The sequence below is a fragment of the Prosopis cineraria genome, unplaced genomic scaffold (genome assembly GCF_029017545.1).
Source record: "Prosopis cineraria cultivar Desert tree isolate PC_DT_omini unplaced genomic scaffold, ASM2901754v1 PC8, whole genome shotgun sequence".
Classification (NCBI taxonomy): domain Eukaryota; kingdom Viridiplantae; phylum Streptophyta; class Magnoliopsida; order Fabales; family Fabaceae; genus Prosopis; species Prosopis cineraria.
Window position 1 is genome coordinate 28,374,303 of NW_026555339.1, and position 21,601 is coordinate 28,395,903.

A 21,601-nucleotide genomic window follows, 5' to 3' on the forward strand; every position below is an offset into this window, starting at 1 on the left:
AAAATATAAAAAAGACTAAAATGTCCTCATTTCTCAAAAAAAAAAATTGCTTGAACCCAAATGATTAACAAATCTTTCAACATCTCAATATTCTCCTTCTCAATCTCCGCACCATGTTCATTCTATGACTTAATATTTTCCTAATTTCAAACCACTACACCCAGCAACTTCGTGGTCTTTTCTATTGAAAAACAAAAGAACAAATAGCTCAACAGTGCTTGCTCCAAAATCAAGAACATATGGCTTTTCATGAATTTATCAAACAATTTACCCAAAGCAATTTCTAATGTAAAACTCAATAGTTAACATATCAACAAGTAGGTTTTATGAATTTTAACTAGAAACTTAAGAAGGGAGAAGAGATAAATCGTCATCAAGGTATAGCAGAGAAATCATTGGAGGTCGATGGTTGCAGATTTGGAAGAATGGTTTCTAGATCTGGATAGTTTGAACCAAACTTGGTCGCCACCTTTACCTTTCGGCACATCTCTACCGCCACCTTCACCTCCTTCCACGTCTCTGTTAACCAATGGTAGTGCTCACCGTCATTGGGGTGGTGCTTACTATCGTTGATGGGGTGCTTGTCTCAGGGATGGAGGAACGGTATGATGGAGGCTGAGGATGAAGGAAAGGGTATAGCGAGGAAGATAAAATGAAAAGGCTAGTGGAATTACAAAACTGAACTCTTATTATGGAACCCAATTCCATCAATTTTGGTGGAATTGGAATTCAAAAATTTTCAAATTCCATCTTACTAAACAAATAATTTTCCCAATTCTAATTCCATTTCCAAATCCATCTCTCTCATTTCCACCATACTAAATGAGACCTTAAAGTGGTTATTATAACTTAAGGGTTAAAAGAAGATTTAAAAAGATTCAAGAATTTAGGATCCCAAGAAACCCTTTTTAAAGTTCGTTTGAGTTTAAACTATAATTTAAAACCAATCAAACTAGACAACAGAAGCATAGAAGTCAAAACAACATTTAAAATAACATTAAGGCAATCTGGAAAACTTTTCAAAAATGGCACAATACGCCACGGCGTAGTACTCCATCTGCCACGGTGAACTACACAATGGAAAACATCTTTCTCTATGCCTTACACCGCGGCACGGCTGTCAATGTGCCGCGACGCGCACATGCTGCCGTGACAGCATTCCGAGCCAATTTTTAGAGCGTGCCATTTTGCTGTCTGACGTCCAATTTGAGCGATTCAAGTGTCCACACGTAGCTCTTAGAACCACCTAGCTATTGGCACTATTTTCACACCCAAATACTGAGCCAACTGGATACCCAAACCTAAAATGATACATTTTCATTCTAAACTCACATACCAAGTGTCAATAACTATGAAATCACTTGAACTAACTCAAATGAACCACAAACAACCTATACATACATTCAAATCACAATAACAACATTCTGGACAAGATTTGGCCACCAAAACCCCATGTTTAACATAAATCTCACAAAGGGTATCAAACACACATAATAATTCCAATGACCAAACAAACATATGAATCAATACAAAATAACACTTGCATTAATATCTTGACCTCTCACAGCCATTACAACACAATTGCAACATTCTAGACTGAGATACCCACAGTTTACAACAAAGTTCATGCAAATGCATCACAAAATAACATATGATTCCCTAGTTGGCATATGCATGAACAATTCATTACAAAACCCAATTTAAATAAGAAGGGCTATACAGTTACTAGCTAGTCCCCTCGATGCTTGATTGCACCTTCATTTCCCTTGCCCTTATCGCTGCCTTCACCTATAAAATATAACCATGAGATGAGTCGATGACTTAGTAACTAAAAAGTCTAATCAAACTACTCGTGTGTGAGATCAGATAGTGCGTATGTGAAGTGGCATCAAAAACATATAACAAGTCATATATCCACACACAAGGTTATAATTTGATATACATGATCAACACACTACCTTATACCCTCCTTATGTTTTTCAACTGAATTTGTGGGCTGACAACTCGATAAGACCAAGTCTATGTGAATGAGCTGGCCTAAGCTTATAGTTAGTAGGAGGCAGCCTTGGCTAAGAGTGCCTTCGCCCATTATGGACCACAGATTCTCCCTATCCACGAATAATAGGGGTGTCGATGCCTAATCTACCTCACGTAGTATTGAAACTTTAAAACACTATAATACTAAGCACTGGGGCCTCCTCAGTGCCAGTGTACTATATGAATTTCTAAACAATGTCCCCAAAAACACACTAGGGTAAACTCACACCCTCTCATTATAATCAAACCAAACATATGCTCAATGAAGCTATACATAGTCATAACATATCATTTCTACAAAATTCTTTTTTCTACTTAAAACATAGAATTTCGCAAGTAACTATACTTAACTTTTCAGAAACCACAACACTACTTAACTTTTCATTCCACTTCACATAGTTTCTAAATCATAATCACTTCACATCAATACTATATTAATACAAAATTAGGGTATTACCCTTAATAACTACCATACAATAATCTAAACATAGAAGGGAGTTTAGACAATTCGGTTACCTCAACCCTTTTGTCACTAAAAGGGTTACTGTGGTCAAACAACAGCTTCACACGTGTCCACTAGCATTAAAATATTCGATCAATGGTTAATCTACAAGATTAAATTTTTAATCATCAATACACACTTTAATTACCCCATTTATAACACAAATTTAGGTACCTAATATACCCAAAAATTTAATTTAGCACCAACAATTCTCCCAACACACTCCATTAATTCTATTTAACACCCAAACACATAAATAACACCATTTCATTACCCACATTGTTCTCAATCTCCCAAATTCTACTTAGGGTTAGTCTAAACCCTATCCAAAAACTTCAAATCACTATATAGTCTATAAATCTAGGTTTTGAGGTTTGATTTAACTCCTCAAGACCTTAACTAAGGCAATGGGTTCCACTATTACCCAAGAAAAATGAAATCACAACCCCACATTAATCCAAATCTCAGAAAATTCATAAAAAGGGAGAGGGAAAGGTGTAGGAAGCTTACCTAAGGATAAATCTTGCCCCAAATGTGTCTAAAATGGTCTAGAGGTTGTGTCCTAGCAGTCATCGGTCGTCTCCTGTTGCCCTTTCCCTTTCTATGATTTTTATTTCGCTCTTATGCTGTAGTACTAGCTCTTGCCTGCCACGGCGCATGGCACAAAGAGCCCCACACATGAATTGAACCTCTCTCCGTGCCACAACCTGCTCAAGCTCTGATCTAGCCCTCTTCTAAGGCTATTTAATGATCTATTAGTTATATTAGTCTCCCAAAAACATTATTAATTAAAAGTTCACTTAATTTTACCATTATACCCTCCTAAACACTAAAAATTCCCATATTTGAAATCTAGGATGTTATAATTCTCCTCTCTTTAGGAATTTTACCCTCAAAATTCATGATCTCATATAATCACACCTGTGAGAATAGATGTGGATATAACTACCTTATCTTGTCCTTGGTCTCCCAAGTTGCATCACTAGGAGCCATGCCTTTTCAAAAAACTTTAACCAAACAAATAGTTTTATTCCTCAATTATCAATTTTTCACATCCATATTCCGCTTTGGTTTAGCTCGATAGGTTAAATTCTCTTGCAATTCCACATCCTCCGACTTAATAATATAAGAAGGATTTGAGTGATACTTCTTCAGCTGACTCACGTGGAAAACATCATGAAAACCTGACAAACTCAGCGACAAAACAATTCGATAGGCCCCAGGTCCTAACTTCTCTAGAATCTCAAAGGGACCAACAAACTTGGGAGTCAATTTTTTAGCTTTAATTAATCTCCCCTAATGCCAGTCATTGGTGTGACCCTCAAGAACACATGGTCACCCACTAAAAATTCCAACGGCCTCCTATGCCAATCTGCATAGCTCTTCCATCAACTTGAGGCTATTAGCAACTTTTGTTTGATCATTTAGATCTTTTAGGTGGTTTGGTCTACCAAATCTGAACCCAACAAACTCCTCTCGCCAAATTCTATCCAACACAAAGGCGATCGACACCACCTACCATACAAAGCCTTAAACGGAGGCATCCCGATACTAGAGTGATAACTATTTTTCTCTGGTACTACTGTTAGATAGGGAGGCACAGCAAAAGATTAAAATTTTAAAGTCCCTATCCTGATATGGATCGAATGAACTCGTTTAAGTTAAAGTGAATAGAAGAGTTACCTTTTAATTCTTTGAACTTGGCGTGTGTTCTCTTCTAGAGTTTGGATATCAAGATAACAATGTAGATCTGCTCCTTTTACCAGTATCCACACGAACAGCTCTCTAACTCAAACAATGTACCAGCGTTCCCAGCATCTGTTTTTGAACGTTAGTTTTCTTTTCTATAGGGTGTTTCATGGCTCTCAAAGTGTTTTTGCCGTTAGAACTTTTCTAACTCTCTCTTTCATCAAGGACATCCCTATCTATATATAGTATATGGATCAAGATTTTCATTTTCTACTTAAAAGCCCACAAAAATTTAATTAAATTTATCTCATAAATTTAATCTATAATATCATATCTAATTCGAATTTATCTTATAAATTTAAATTATAAAACTGGCATGATATTCTCTCATATCATGTTAGTTATTAAATTTAATCCATCATACAAAATTAAATTTAAAACTAACATAACATAACATAACATAACATAACATAATATATATCACACACAATTGTATTATATATATATATATATGAATATATATTATATTATATATATTCAATTTTATATATCATATGCATATGCAAATATATATATATATATATATATCAAACACACACACACACACATAAATATATATATTTCAAAAAATATATATATTAATATTTTGTATTTTATATTTTATATAAATATATATATATATATAAATATTTATTAAATGAATATTCAAATATATATATATAATTCATTCACCCTATATATATATTCATTGAATCTAGATATATATTCTAGATTTAATGAACTTAGACATTATAACTCGAGTTGGGCTATTCTTATATGCAACCCTGTAGGCCCATATGAAATTGGTAGTAGGCTAATTACGCTATTAGCCCATAAGTCATAAGTGGCCTGTCGCAAGACATTACAACTACCCAATTCACATGGGGATTGATGATCTGATGTAACTTATCATGCAACCGTATCACATTCCTTTTGTCACGCGATATTTCTGTCGAGTGTGAGATATAAAATTGTCATTCTCCTTTACCTGACCGTTACTTTCTCGATCTCTGAGTAGATTGACTGTAGCAATGAAAAAACCCTTTCCATTGTAGTATGGCCATATATTTTCTTAGTCTTGCTCATCAAGGGGCCTAGTAATATCTCTCACTTAATGTGAGGGACAAATTTCATCTTGACCACTCATATTCCTCTGCATGAATATCATTAACTCAATCATAACGTTTATGATCACCCGGTCAAAGGTAACTTTTGACTAGGTCAAAGTTCAATGGTCATCATGTAGGAATTCATGATGATCTCAAGTTAAAGGGCTTAGTAATATAGTTACATATGAGATAAGCTTATGACTTGTACCATGCAGCTTTCTCATAATGGGTCAATCCAACACCTTGTACTCTTTCAAGTGCTTATAAATTTTGATTTGTATCTCTATAATTAATTAAAGTCATACTAGTCTAGTTTTATCTATGATCCCTCATAGATGACCAACTAAGGATATTTAAGACAATCATTATAGTTTGTCTAAGGATATAGTTATCATATTGAACATGCAATTGATATGATAACAAAAGAGAAATTCATTAAATAACAATGTGCATAGTACAATAATTGGCCCTAGGGCATAATTTCCAATAGCAAATTTCACCAAAGGTAGGTGAGTGTCCCAACTACCTCTCAACTTTAGTGCATAGGCTTGCAATATATCCTCTAATATTTAAATAGTCCTCTTAGTCTGGCCGTCTATCTGTAGATGATATGCCATATTAAACCTTAATTTAGTGCCCATTTCCCTTTGCAACACTCTTTAGAAGTTTGATGTGAACTTTAAATCACGATCAGCGATAATGTCCTTCGGTATTCCATGGAATCTGACAATCTCATGCACATAGACCTCAAGATACTTTTCTAGTGAATAAGTTATTTTTACCGCAAGAAAATGTGCTAACTTAGTCAAGTGATCCATAATCACCTATATTGCATCATAACCCGCTTGAGTTATAGGTAAGCCAGTGATAAAGTCCATAGATATGCTGTCCTATTTCCATTCAAGAATCTTGAGTAGTTGTAACATACCTCCTAATCTCTGGAACTCAATATTAACCTTTTGACATGTTAGATCAACTCTGTCACATGTTTCTTCATTCCTGGCCACCACCACATTTGCTTCATGTTCTTATACATCTTAGTGACCTTAGGTTGAATAGTGTACTTACTACGATGTGCTTCCTCTAGGATCATCTTCCTTATCTCCTCATCATTTGGTACATAGCTTCGATCACGATAAATCACATAACCATTGTCATTGAATTCGAACTCTATGGTTCTCCTCTCTTCAACATCCTTATGAATTCCCAATAAACACTCATCCTCAAGCTCGCAATTCTTTCTAAAATTCATTAATCACCATTGTGGAGTGCATATTACATAATGTTATTTATAGTGCTTTCCTTTGAGTATCCAAGAACATCTCTGACAATCAATGCTCCTAAATCATCATGTGAGAGACATGAATAGTATTCCGGCTTAGTGCATCAACCACCACATTGACTTTACCTGAATGGTACTTAATCTCAAAATTGTAGTCCTTAAGAAATTCCATCTACCTATATTGCCTCATATTCAGTTCTTTTTGATCCACTAAGTACTTTAAACTCTTGTGATCACTAAATACCCCAAACACTAAACCATACAAGTAGGGTTGCCAAATCTTCAAAGCAAAGACCACTATCACCAACTCCAAGTCATGAGTCGAGTAATTCTCTTCTTGTGGTTTCAACTATCTTTAGGCATAAGCAACAACTCATATGTCTCCTAACAACTCGTTCGGCCTACTCAAGCTTCGATCTAGCCTTCTTCTAAGGCTATCTAATGATCCATTAGCTACATTAGTCTTCCAAAAACATCATTAATTAAAAGTTCACTTACTTTTACTGTTATATCCTCCTAAACACTAAAAATTCCTAGATTTAAAATCTCGGATGTTTCACCCTATACTTTTATTTTTCAATGTTTTAGGTCCCTCCAAGATCCCTACACTTTGTTCATTTAGGGACCTAGAACACCAAAAAATGAAGGTGTACGGCGCTAGAACACTGAAAAAAAAGTACAAGGACTTATAGCAAAATATAAGCAAAGTACAGGGATAAAAAGTTATGTTTTCTCTAAAAATATTCTTGAAACACTCGTTTAGGCAGAAGGTGACATTAAGTTAAAAACAATTAACTAACAATATCACTTTTCAATTTGGCTTTAGATAGCTTGTAAATGGCCTGGAGTATAGTATCACTATTACTTTTGCTCTTTTTTCTTCCTTTTCTTAACACCGCTAAATTGTCTACAATTTTTTTTGGAAAAATAATAATAAAATCCCTTCAAATTATATAAATGACAATTTGATCTCTTAAAATGCTATAATACTAATGAAGTCTCTAAGGACCTTTGTAAAATCCCAACTCAATTTTGACTTTACCATTCTCAATCACACGATCAACAAATATAAACATAATAATATCATAATAATAACCCTTTATTTGTTTTCAAATCGGGATTCCAACTTCTTAAAACACATATTCAAATAAAAGGGCTAGCGAAAGCGCAAATGCAGTCATACGACTCAACAAAACACATCTTTACCTCGAAAAAAGACCATGCGCCACGGCTTGTATCATATGCATCGCAGCATGTGATACAAAGCAACATGCTCTATTTTTGTCTGTGCCATGTGCCGCGACATGGCACACTGTGTGCTACAGCTCATATGACAGCAATTTCTACTGTCATATGATAGCTCAAAAGATGAACTTTTACTATATGCCATTTCCACATCTGACATTCGATTGAAGCGATTCAAGCTTCCACACGAAGCTTACAACATATACTAGTTAATGAAATAAATTTGGACTCAATCTGACAGTCTGATCTAAAATTAGACATTCAAATGTAAAAAGTTACTTTTTCTTTCAAAACTTACACCCTACGTGCTCAATTCTCAGTCTTTGTCCCATTAGACCACTTCGAGTCTTGAACCAAGTCTAAAAGGACCACATACACCTGGTTAACACTACTAAACATCATTTACTCAAATTGACCTCTCAATACCACATTAACCACTTGTGGACTTATATGAGGCATAACACATCTACCATATATATACAAATAGACTTGTTCCACTTTTAACCCTCCGACTCTTCAATATATGGCTCCGCCTCACCATATGGTCTGAATCACAATATACTCGACTCTTCTAAATGCGGCTCCACCTCACTATTTATGTCAAATTCTCACATATATATACAAATCACAATCAATTTCACATTCAACACATAAATGCAACTGGAATAAGTTACACAATGACATACACTTATTTGAATAGCATTTAGGCCTGCCCACATATCTACTCACTGAGGTACCGTCAGTGAGATGTAACATCATATATATATATACAAGTAAATTTTCACAACACAATTCATATACACATTCACTTATGCATCCTAGTTGGCAACACAAACTCTATATACAACTTTATACATTCATTTATACATATAGTAGTTATACCACTACTAAATGAGGCTACTCTTTCCTTGCTTCTTTCTTGACCTTCTTGTACTCTCTTCACCTATGTATAAAGGTAACGGAGTAAGACATACATCCTAGTAACTTGAAGGTAACTCTAATTACCGGTTAGCAAGCAAAATCATGTACAATAGATAAAGTAACATGTGTTTTAGTAAAAGCAATATCATATGCATAGATAGGAATTCATTCTCATCAATCTCATCATGCTCATGATAATGCATTATTGGTTTCACCTAGCAGAGTAATCTCTATGCTTGGATCAAGACTTCCAGTCATATGGAATAGGGCCCACCATACCACTGCTCAAACCAAGTAATCCTCTTTAGGTATAGGTGGTCTCCTAGGTCCGTCATGGCAGAGTTAAACTCTATGCTCTGGATCATCAGGACTTCTTAGCCTTATATAGAGTAAGACCATGACCCCCTACCCTAGTATAGGGTAACCTCATAGATCATTCCATATCCTAGATTTGTCGTGGGTGGAGTCAAGCTCTATACTTTAGATCATTAGGACTTCCTGGACCTCTTTATGGTCTTGCGGATGCGATGCATGTCAATGCACATGCCACTTTAAATTCATTTCAATCAATACTCACTCACCCACAAGCATATTCTTTTACAATGCTGCTACTCTATTAGTTCACAATATAATGCACATAGTTATATAAAAATACTTGTAAACAATTTCACAAACAAACAAGTAAAAGGGTTACTTCAGTTACCTTTAACCCTTGTTACTAAGGGTTACCAACCACTATGAATTCCTAAGTGTGTAGATTCTCACGAGCAACGCCATAGGTGCTTAATCTACACAACAAAGTGTCCCTCAGTCAATTCTCAACATTCCACATAAGCATTGATTATCTAAGCTAAATCCCTTAACACATAAAATGGTCCAATTAACACCTTTGAAATTTATACATCCATTATCTATAGTTAATAGCCCTATAGGCTATTCAAATAATTATAACAACCTCCTAACTCATTTATTCATCAAATTTCACCATTTTAACTTAACTTTTTGGCTATTTTAAGCTTAAACTCACAAAGCTCAACCATTTAACTTCAGACTAGTCATAAAACTTTAGTTTCGTATTCGATAGTTCTTTTTAAACCTTTCTTTCAGATTACAACACCTTAAAACTTCCTGATTTAATTTCTCAACCAATGAAATTCAATGAAAATGGGGTAGAAATGAAGCTTAGGATTGCGCGATACTTATCCGACAAGTCACTAAGCGAATTAAACTCCCAAGTGCTAGATATTGCTTGCCCTAACAGAGTTGAGCTTCTCCACCCCTTCAGATGCATTTTTCACTCTTTTCCTTCTAATTTCATGAGCTATTCATATTAGCTTTAGTGATTCCTACACAATGCGTCATAGCACATACAGCTTCTGCCGTGGCCCGTGGCCCAGTGAGGCCAATCTCACTTGTGCTTGTGCGTTATGTCCCGAATTTCGTTCTACCCTTCAATCTTATTAATACAATATCCAATCAACACAAATGATCAACTTGACATCCAAACTATAATCAATCTACTAACTACTAATTTACCCATGATTAGTAACTAGTTTTTCTGGATTAAAATTTAGGATGTTACAACCTCTTTGTCAATAACTTTTTTAAAAAAAAGACCATTTTACCCTTATTAAAAATAACAAGGCCCAATCATAACTTTTGTTTAAAGAATTACAACTTTTGTTTTGTAAATCGCAAGAGTTGAATAACAAATCATAACTTGTCAAGTGTAATTTTTGTTATTGAAAAATAAGCCCCAATCACAACTTCTTTTTAAGGAATAACAACTTTTATTTTGTGAATTGCAAGAATTGGACAAAAAATCACAATTTGTCATGTATCATTTCTATTATTGAAAAACAAGTCTCAAAATAACAAACTCCATTCACAACTTTTATTTAAAGAATCACAACTTTTCTTTAAAGAATTGCAAGAATTGAACAAGAAATTATAATTTGTCAATGAGGGTAAAATAATCTTTTCCTTAAAAATTTATTGACAAAGAGGTCTTCAGGGACTTCATTAGTATTACAGCATTTCAAGAGACCGAATTGTCATTTACATAATTTGGAGGGATTTTAGTGTCATTTTTTCTTTTTTCTTTATGCATAAATTGTCTACCATTTTTTATCTCTTCTCAAATTAGTTAATCACTATGCATCAAAATTTCTCACTTTTTCTACTATTATTTCTATGAACAACTTATTTTATCCAGTTTTACTTAAAAATTTAAAAAATATAAATATAAAATAATAGAATGAAATGTAGAAAAATTGAAAAGAATAGAAGTAAAAAATTGGTTCATTTAATTTTATCTAAAACTTTCAATTGTTTAAAAAGAAGAAAAATAAAAAGAGAAAAATTAGGAAAATATAACATCTTATAAATAAATAAATAAATTATTATTAAAAGAATAACAAAATTTAAGTTAGCCACTATTTAGGAGTTTATTTTAAAAATATAATCTTATAAATATTTAAAATTGAGCAAATCTTTTTTTCCTATCTTTCCTTTCTCTCTTTCAAATAAATGACAAAAGTTACTACTAAATAAACAATTATCTTCAACTGATTTTATTTTAAAATGTTTAATAATTTAATGGAGAACTAAGAAGCCCACTCACATGATCTGTCTATTCATCTATCAGAGTCCATGATCTTAACTAGAGGAATAAGGAGGACATAAAGATTGGTGCTTTGTCATCCACACAGCATGCTATCTTCATTTTCAACCAAATCTTCAAATAGCACGCTATAGCTTCTGTTAGCACACCTTCCCAGCAACATCATGGTAGTCCAGTTGAGCATTGTCTCAAGAACCTTTAATAGTACACTAATCACTCAAATAGAGCCCTGTCGAGAGAGACATCAAGTTGTTTTATTTTGCTCTCCTCTTAGCCATACCAATTTGTGTGTTGTCTAGCCAACCTTAAGCCTTTAGGATACTAACTAGAACCCATAACTTTGAACTTTTACCAGTTACCATGTTGTCCAGTATACTAACATGCATTTATCGCTTCTGCAATAAAATGTTTTTTCTTGAAAAGTGTCCTTACATGTTGCATCATATATAATGCCTATGTTGCTATTTCTAATGGCTAGAAGTCTTCTAAAACTATAAATGGAACCTCATTTAAGTTGGTTAGTAATGAATTCGTTAAATTTTTAGTGAAAAAGCTCTCCAACGCTATTTAAACTTTTAGTGTATTCATTTACTTTTTGAAAGAGTTTTATAAGCTTTTATTGCTCAAATTCTTTTGAGAGATACTTAAGGAAAGGTTTTTCTTAAGTAGAAGGGCTAAACTTGGAGAAATTTCCCTAAACTTGAGTGATTGTCACAACTTGGTGCTCGCATGTAAATCTCTCCCACCAACACATAATTGAAGATATTCCACCATAATAATTAAGAGTAAAGCCATCAACTAACTCTTTCAATGGTAAAAATGCTTCACAATAGTTAGAAAACAACTAACCATAGAAGGAGAAAAAAACTAGATTTGAAAGTTTACCATAAAAGAATTTAATTTATAACATTAAAAACTAAGCAAGTAACTTTACCATGGTAGAAAAGTTTCTACCATAATAGAAAGGTATTAAACCAAGTTAAACAAGTTCAATCAAAGTAGAAAAGAATACATTAAGACAAGAAAGAGCTACTATGGTAAAAAAGTTTCAAAGTACAATTTATTTAAACAATGTTGAAAATTGGGATTCCAAAGTTTATAATTCAAATCAACCTCAAGTCAAGGTAAAACTACTCTAAATCAAAGCAAAAAACAATATGGAAGCTTGAAAACCTTTTAGAATTGATAAATATCATAAAAAACCCAAAATGGATCAAGAAACACCCATTAGGCACATCTGCTAGTGCAGATTACACAAAGGATATCCACCACAGTATACATCAGATGTGTCAGGGCCAATAATGCAAAGTCAATACCATGTACCACAGTGCATTGCATAGATTTTATGACAACAAAAATGTTGTCATGATAGCACCCAAGACTAACTTTCGACATGTACAAAATCCAAATCTGCCATTCGATTGAGGTAATTCAGAAGCTCACAAATAGATTAAGTAGTTATATAACTATTAGTATAAGTTTCATTTCAAAATAATATCATATCACAAAATTGAACACCTTTAAACCTATAATGTCTAACTTGACATTATCAAGACATACCATATATATCACTTCATAATGACTATTAAGGACCCAATAATCCCAATGACTCATTACAATAGAAATAAGAGTTAAAAAATAATTTAAAATCATTGAAAATTGGGATTCCATTAAAAACCCTTTTTGGAAGCATAGGTTAAGCTCAACACACGTCAAAAATCAAAGTTAAACACCTTTGGAAAGTATAAGGACAAATTCAAAAAGATATAATTAAAAATGGGGGTAAAACAATAATTTATTCCAAAAAGGAGTCTTATGCTACAGCTGAAGTGTCATCCACTATGATGTATGACTTAGATAGCTAAAGCTCATGCTATGCCATGTGCCGTAATGTGAGCACCATAAGCCACGAGAAAATATGTTGTCATAATAAGACACCAAACCAACTTCTAGCATATGTCGTTTCTCCATCCGATGTTTAATTAAAGTGATTTAAGCGGCCACATAAAACTTACTCAATAATCTAGCTAATGGAATTGGATGCAAATAGGGATGTTCATGAACCCAGTGACTTGGTCCAACTTAGTATGATATGATTGAACTTGGTCTAATATGGTGCAAAATAAGTAAACTCAATGAAAGATTAGGTCAACCAGACTGGGGGTTATATCATCGGGTCAAACTGATCGCCAGACTAACTTCTCTAACTAGATGGTCTATCTAACTCGATAATTAATATAAAAAAATATAAGGACCCTCACCCTCATCCTTAGCTATCCTTTCTTATTTCTTACTTCCCCAAAACTAACAAAATTTCCCTCTTTCCTCTAATCTAATATTCTCCTTCCTGCTATCATTGCAAAGGCATCATAGACGCAAAGAGTAGTATCATTATCGATCGTCTTCCTTTCTCCTCCCTGTCCTTCGTTTTAGGCATCATCACCATTGACAACCAAAGAAGCCAGCATCAATCTACCTTCATATTGTTAGATCTAGTTTGTTTCTTCCTTCTCATAAGTGATTTATGCTTCTTCTTCCTCCTCACCGTCAATATGTGATTCTTCCTTCTTCTTGCCATTGATCAAAGTTTCTTCTCCCTCCTTTATCATTGATCTATCATTTAGACGTTCACAGCTTCTTCATCCTTCCTTGCCATTGATTCAATGTCAATTTGTGTTGAAGATGCCATTGAGTTGCCTCTAGAAATTATTTTGTGCTTCTTAACTTTTATTTCATCAATATAAAAATTATTTTCTTGAGTGGATAAGGTCAATTTGTAAGAGGGGGCATTGTTATTAGTTTGTAGTTGTTACAATTTCTTTTGTTAATTAGTGTTGAACAATATTTTTTTTACCATGTAGTGTTGAATAACATTGATCCATGGCTTTTTCTGAAACTATACAAGCATCTTCATCTTTTACATTTTCAAATGATCAACCTTGACTAAAAAATTATTGGTTTGGTAAACTAGTCTGGAGACCAAACCTAGTCCAGTCTGATATTCGGTTCTTCCAGACTACACTAGTTTATGGATTATAAAGTGTAAGATTTGATAGCAAGTTATAATATCCCATTTTATCTAATCACAATTAACATTTCAAATCTAAGGTAATTAAAGGATTAACCCATAAAGAAATTACTAAGTTTTTCATTTGAAATGAGTTAAAACCATACATTTAATCTTTAATTAGAGTAAATAGTGTTATGGAAGCGTGGAATACCTTAAAGGAGTGAAAGGAGTTGAAAACAATTGAAAATTCTCAAGTTGCTAAAAATAAAGCAATGTGCCACAGCTTATCACTATCTGTGCAATGCGCCACGACGTGTTGCATGCTTATAATAGCAAATTATGTTGTCATTTGATAGCAAAATTCGGGCAACTTTGAGTGTGCCCTATTTCTCCATCCAATGTTTGAATGAGATGATCTAAATGTTTACAGAAAACTTTTTTTGTAAGCCAGCTATTGGCATAGGTTTTACTTCTAAATCATGTCACACTAGGAAGTTAGACACCCAAACACATTTTCACCACTTTTCTCAACTTTAACAACAAAAAGGGTGTCCAAAACCCTATACTAATGCCAAAAACTTTTCCTAACACCCAAACCATATTCATTGAACCTAAGACTACTTGTACAACATACCACATGCACAAATTTACCACTATATCAAAATTTCACTCGTCAAACCCTTTAATATCAAAAATAGAAAGGGAAGGTTTTAGCATTGCATTTCAAAATAATATTCACCATTGTAATCAAATGAACATTCATACACTTGCACTATCAACATTTACAATTTATCATAAATAACAACTCAGGGCCCAAAATAAGTTCTAGACATCACAAACAACTACATAGTGCAAGTGTAAACAAAATGCATCCTAATTAGCAATATTAAGTCTATTACACAAAATAAATAAATCATAGAGGCATACACTAAGAATACTCAGATTCGTAAACCTCTAGAGTTTTTCCCTCACTATACCAGATTTAGAGCCTGTAAAATGTTAAAGAAGATGGGAGAATCTAGCTACTCAGTAACCAAGGTAAGCTTACCCTATGCAATTGCATATTAATTGAATAAACACATAAGTTTGAAATTGATTTTCCTAAAACACGTACTAACACATGAATCACAACTTATCATTTCTTGATTAATTCATTTTTAATTCAATCACAAGGTACATTACCATAAGACACACAGACATGTGACCATAATCTGATATATTAACACGACTTGCCATAACTTAATTATATGACACGTCATATAATCACAAATGCATAATCAACTATCTTTATACCCTCCTTATTTCCTCTGATTGAACTTGAGGGCTATAACATCGAATAGGGCTCCATTCGTGTGACTAGACTACCCAAGCTCACCAATTGTGAGGTGTGATCCAACTAAAGATCACTTGACTCACTCTCGGACCATAGTTTCCCCTACTATAGAATCTTTAGGGTGTCGTATACCCTAAGCTAATCTCCTTGATAACTTGATGGAGATCACTAAGTTCTAGTTCTTTAACAAACTATGGAACAAGGTTATACCCTCGTGCACCAAAAGGTAGCCAAAAATACCTTATGGATTTTAATTACTCATCTCCCTAAGCGAACTCTCGCCAACTAATCATGCAATGTACGATACCCACTCACCTTCACAATTTCGTTTATCCATTTTCAATATCAACACATTGGGTTCACGACCATGCGCTACCCAAGTGAGTATCAATCATTATTTTCACCTTTATCACACAGACATACAGAGAGAGAAAATTTTCAACCTTAACACATTCATCTTTATCATACTCATTATCAATTACTCATTTTCATACTACATTGTAATTTGAAATTCATTTCAAGATCACTTTTGCATCTTTAGTTCAAATTAAAGCCATTACACAATCCCATGAATTCATAGCATGCTTACACATTCACAATCACCAATATACACACAAACAACCACATTTCATTTAGCAATGCAATTAATAAGCAACTACCTAAAATAGGGTTCCCCCGATTACCTCAAACCTTTGAGAGGTCAAAAGGTTTACCCCTCAATAATTAGCTTTCAAGCTTGATTTCCCAAGCTAAAATGGTGTCCAAATGCCCAATCTACAATCAATCAATTCTAAACTTCAACAAATTGTTAAGAGCACAATTTCAACTCTCGCATTTTCATTTCTACAACACCCAACATCCTTAATTTTTACCTTTGGGCTTATCCATTAGGTTTATAAACTCTCTTTAGTTCCCAATAACATTAATGAGTCATTAAACTTCTATTAATGACATTGCAACTCCTCCAACAACCTTCATTAATTCTATTTTTAGACATTAATAAGGCTAACCAATCTAAGATGTCAAAACTCATCATTTCTAGGTTTAAATACTTTAAACAACACCCATTAACTCCATTAAAGTCAACAGGTTTAGACCCATAACCTATATGAACCAAAAATCAGCATCTTAACTCAAACCCTAATTCTAATCCCCCATTAAAATGAAAGAGAGAGGGAGAAATTGAGTATATGATACTTATCTTAGAATGTCCTAAATACCTTCTAAATGCGAACCCTAACAGAGCTTCCCGCTTGCTCTTCGTTTTCTTCCTTTTCTCTTCTCTAATTTTCAATCTGTTCACGACCAATTTAATAGAAATGTTGGTTGTGCACCGTGGCGCAAGCAGCATGCATTACAGCAGATGGCACAAAGAGGTCCTTACTGCTTTGTTATCTGTGCGCCGCGGCAGACATGTTGTATGCCATGGTATACGGCACAAAGATACTTCCTTCATGTTTACTCCTCCTTTCGATGCTTGGGTGGCTCGACTTCACTTTAAACCCATAATTAGGGCTAAAAACACAATCGAATACATTTATTAGACCTCCCTGGCCACACACCACATCAAATCACTCCATTACCATAATTAAACTTAATTAATTTCTTAATAATCTAAGGATTAAAATTTAAGATGTTATACAAAGTGTAGCCTAAAGCATACTCATACTGAATCTTAGGTTGATCATAAACCCAACTTGGTTTGGTTGATGTGTAGCCTTAGGTGCAAAATTATAGGCTTTATGGGAAAGCTTATAGTCTTGGAGTGTAAAATGCAAGGTAATAAATAAGCTTTGGGTGCAAGCTTATAGGCTTGAAGTGTAAGGGTATAGGTTTAAAGTACAAGGTGCAGGGTGATAGACTTTAGGTGTAAGGTTATAAGCGTAGGGTGATATGGTATATGCTTGAGGTACAAAGTCATAAGGTTGGTGTGCAAGGGTATGGCTTTAGGGGCAAGGTTATAAGCACTGGGGCATTTTGGTCTTGATCCTTCAATTTGTCTTGGTCTCTCAATACAATTTGCCTCCCAAAGAGGTCTTTTCAAACAATTCTATATATATATATATATATATATATTGGACTTTTCCTAAAAAAAAAAAAACATTTTAGCTCATTTCATGATATTTATATATCAATACCACATTCCTTTGGTCCTCATATGTCATTCTCCTAAGAAAACTTTCTTTAGAGATGAAATATAGCACTAACCTTTTTTAGGGAAAAAGCTTTAAAAAGTTAATTAAGGATAAGTCCTTTTTTAAGGAAATGGTTGAAATCCTCTTATCAAAATGTCTTCTTTTATGTATACCCAAAAAAAGTCATCTTTTATCTAAAAGAAAATAATGGCCATAGAATTTTCATTTTCTATTTTGCAGTCAAGTTAGGAATTAAGGAGGTTACATTGAACAAAATAAAGTATACAAGTTTGAAATTTTAAAAAATCAGCTGTTATTATTTCCGATTAAACATGTTTATTTATTTATAAATTTTAGACATGTATATTATTTCCTAATATCAGCTGGATTGATTATATATTTTCACATCACTTTATTTACACTCACTTTTTAAAACAAAAAGAAAAATTCCTTCCTTCAAATTTAGTATATTTCTTAATCCAAATTCCAATACAATAGAGTTTCACTCATCATAAATAAGTTTGTTGCTTGATAATATCAGAGAAGTTTATAGGGATTGTATTTTATTTGTCAAAACACCATTTCAATGGGCCTTAAATGTCTCTAAAAAGGGATAAAACAGCATAACTTGGTGCACAAAGCAAATAAAAAATATTAATTGAATTGTAGCCCAATAACATGTAAACTTCCTTATAACTAAAGTCACGGGCTCAATCCCACTTGTAACCTAATCCATCAGTGCCCACTTCTCTAATTCAAAAAAAAAAAAAAAGCAATTTAAGAAACAAAAACATGATTCTCGCTGCCCAACAATTTAAACATGATTGAGGATATGGACTTATGGTAAAGAAATGAACAATCCCCTGAATCTAAAACTCCACTAATGGTATCAAGGGTATGGCAGTTTGAAAAATGATTCCACCATCAAATCCCATTCTACAACATTGCTTAAAAAATGATTAAGAACATTCAAGAAAAAAGAAGCCTTGTAAACGAGAAAGACCAATGAGATAATGAAAGTGGCTCTGCACAGTTCTATGGACTTCACATCATCATGTCCAAACTGAACCCCAGTGTGAGGCACTAGCTCTGTCGCCTGATACAACAAAAGAAGGCCAAAATTAACACAAATTTAAAAATTGAAATGAAATAAATTATTGCGGCTGCTTACTAGGTAAATATTTACTTGATACACAGTCTAAGTGATAATGTCAGATATGAACACATCAAGCAATAACAACTTTCATCTATCAATGATAATTCTGACACAACTCAACCCTGTTTTGTGTTTTGTCAGTAAAGTTGACACCCCCTTCTCCATCATCTAATGGAACCTTTCTACCATGCTCTAGTGTCAGAAATAAGAGCAATAAGCAATAGTAACTATCATCCATCAATAATAATAATTTGATATAACTCAACACTGTTTGCCCCCTCCAGAGTTTATGTGATGCCAAATAAAGGAAAGAGAGAGCATCATGAACTTTCTTCCTTTTACTTTGCTTGGCATTATTTCTCTTTTCTCCTTCCTAACTTCACAGGAATCAAGTTTAGAAGAAACATAACACATATAAGAATAATACAGAGCTTGAGATGGGATTGATTCATCTAAAACTGCAGTCAATGAATTGGACTGCCTTTAGCTGATAGGATGGTGACAAAAACTCCCTTTTAAAGCTCCTGTTGCTCAGTAAGATAATTCACTAGGAAGCATACAAGGCTCCCTAATGATATAGCTAGAAAAATGGGTAGTCAGTTTGTAGATTAGATACAAGAGCATTTAACTATCATCTATCAATAATAATTTGATATAACTCAACCATGTTTCACAGTGATGCCAAAATTAAAGAAAGAGAGACTTCATGAAATTCCTTCGTTTTACTTTGACTGGCATTATTTCCCTTTCCTCCAAACTTGGGAACAAATTTTACAAGAAAAATAAATAGACAGTGCTTGGGACGGGTTTGGTTCACCTACTGCATTTTGTCAAAGGCGGAAAACAGTACAACTTAGTGTACGAAGCAATTAAAGAACAGGATTCTAGCAAAGATGATAGATCTTTTTAATATCTTCACATTATTCATTTATTCTTTATTAAGATAACAACTATATTGATAGTCCTAAAACTTCTTTCAATGAACCTGCCTTTAACTGATAGGACAGTGACAAATTCTCCCTTCAAACGCTCCTATTATTCAAGTCAGACTTCACTAGGGAGCTAACAAGGCTAGGTGAATACATAAACATGAATCTACATAAATTTTGGTGAACAGAGGAACTAACTAGCAATGCTATTCTCTGTAGAATTTCAAAAAGGAGTTTAGGGTGTCAACATATTATACTTAATGATGTCAGCATCACAGTATGGTTTAATTTTCTGCAAGATTTCTTGCTCTTTCAAGCGTAAGATTTTGTACTCCATCTTACATCTCAGGATCACTTTTCTTAAACAAGAAATAATGAAGACGGTAGAAAGAATTCAAAGACAATCACTTGTGTTCTCATCATTCCTGGAACCAATTCATAAGCCATTCAACATACACAAATTATAGCTTGAAGATGGATGCGGGGCCAATGTAGCAACCCAAATATGTGTGAAAATGTGTCATACGAAGAAAAACAGAGAACGACTACTTATCATTAAGATGCAATTACCTATCTTATTCCATTGTTACTTTCGCACCAGCCTCCTTCATCTTGGCAATAATCGTTTCTGCTTCCTCTTTCGTTATACCTTTCTTCAAAAGGGTCGGCGCCTTCTCCACCAAATCCTTGGCCTCCTTCAAACCCAGACTGGTAATCGTCCTCACTTCTTTAATCACCTTGATCTTCGCAGCGGCATCAAATCCTTCAAGCTTCACATCAAACGCCGTCTTTTCCGCCTTCTTCTCTTCTCCTCCTCCCTTGGGACCACCACCCTTCGCCGCACCCTTCAGGCTAGCGACTCCCATTCCGGGCATCATCACCATCATGAGAGGGAGCTCGTTGACGCCCCTTTTCTCCCTCATAACTTCAACAAGGTCCATTACTTCAAGCAAACTGAGACCCATGAGCTCGTCCACAATGGCTGAGACCTTCTCGGATTGGACAGGCTTTGAATCTTGTGAAGGAGTAGTGTAATAACGCGTGAAACTCGAAACATATTGGATTTTCGATTGTCGATCCGGAAAGTTAATTGGTGTTGAAATTGCCGGAGGATTGAAGCTGGGGTTTTGACCTAGAGATTTGCGAAGATGTGAAATACGTATGAATCGCAAATGCCTCATCTTTCGGAGAATTTGACTACGATATCTGAAATCTCATACGGCAAATTCATCAGATTGAACCATTGAAACCAGGGTGCACATTGTGAACAAACTGCCCGAGACCATCGAGCTTAAACCCTACTGAAGCGTGAAGACTGCGTAATGGAAATGGAGATTAGGTTTGGCGTCTGACCACATTAAACTAAACGCACAGCTTCATAGGAAATGGTTTAAAAAACAAAAACAAAACACCATTTTGTACCGTTGTTTAAGATTTTCTTTTAATTATTTTTAAATCTGAAAACCAGCCCTATAAACCAAGAGGCCACTGAAAAAAGAAAGGGAAAAAGTAATCCATAATGTTATGAAATTAAACCACTAAAAAATAAAATATATGGAGAAGAAATGAAGATAAGAGAATGAAAAATTTT

General features: G+C 34.1%; 1 protein-coding gene across 1 annotated transcript; it reads right to left on the reverse strand.

Annotated features, from left to right (window-relative positions):
* Window positions 1-18,553: 18,553 nt before the first annotated feature.
* LOC129318551 (uncharacterized) lies at window positions 18,554-21,344 on the reverse strand. The gene is made up of 2 exons (XM_054963390.1): window positions 20,581-21,344; window positions 18,554-19,021 (listed from the first exon to the last, which is right to left on the reverse strand). Exon 1 carries the CDS (start codon window positions 21,189-21,191, stop codon window positions 20,586-20,588), a length of 606 nt encoding a protein of 201 aa, XP_054819365.1. The 5' UTR covers window positions 21,192-21,344; the 3' UTR covers window positions 18,554-19,021; window positions 20,581-20,585.
* Window positions 21,345-21,601: the final 257 nt, after the last annotated feature.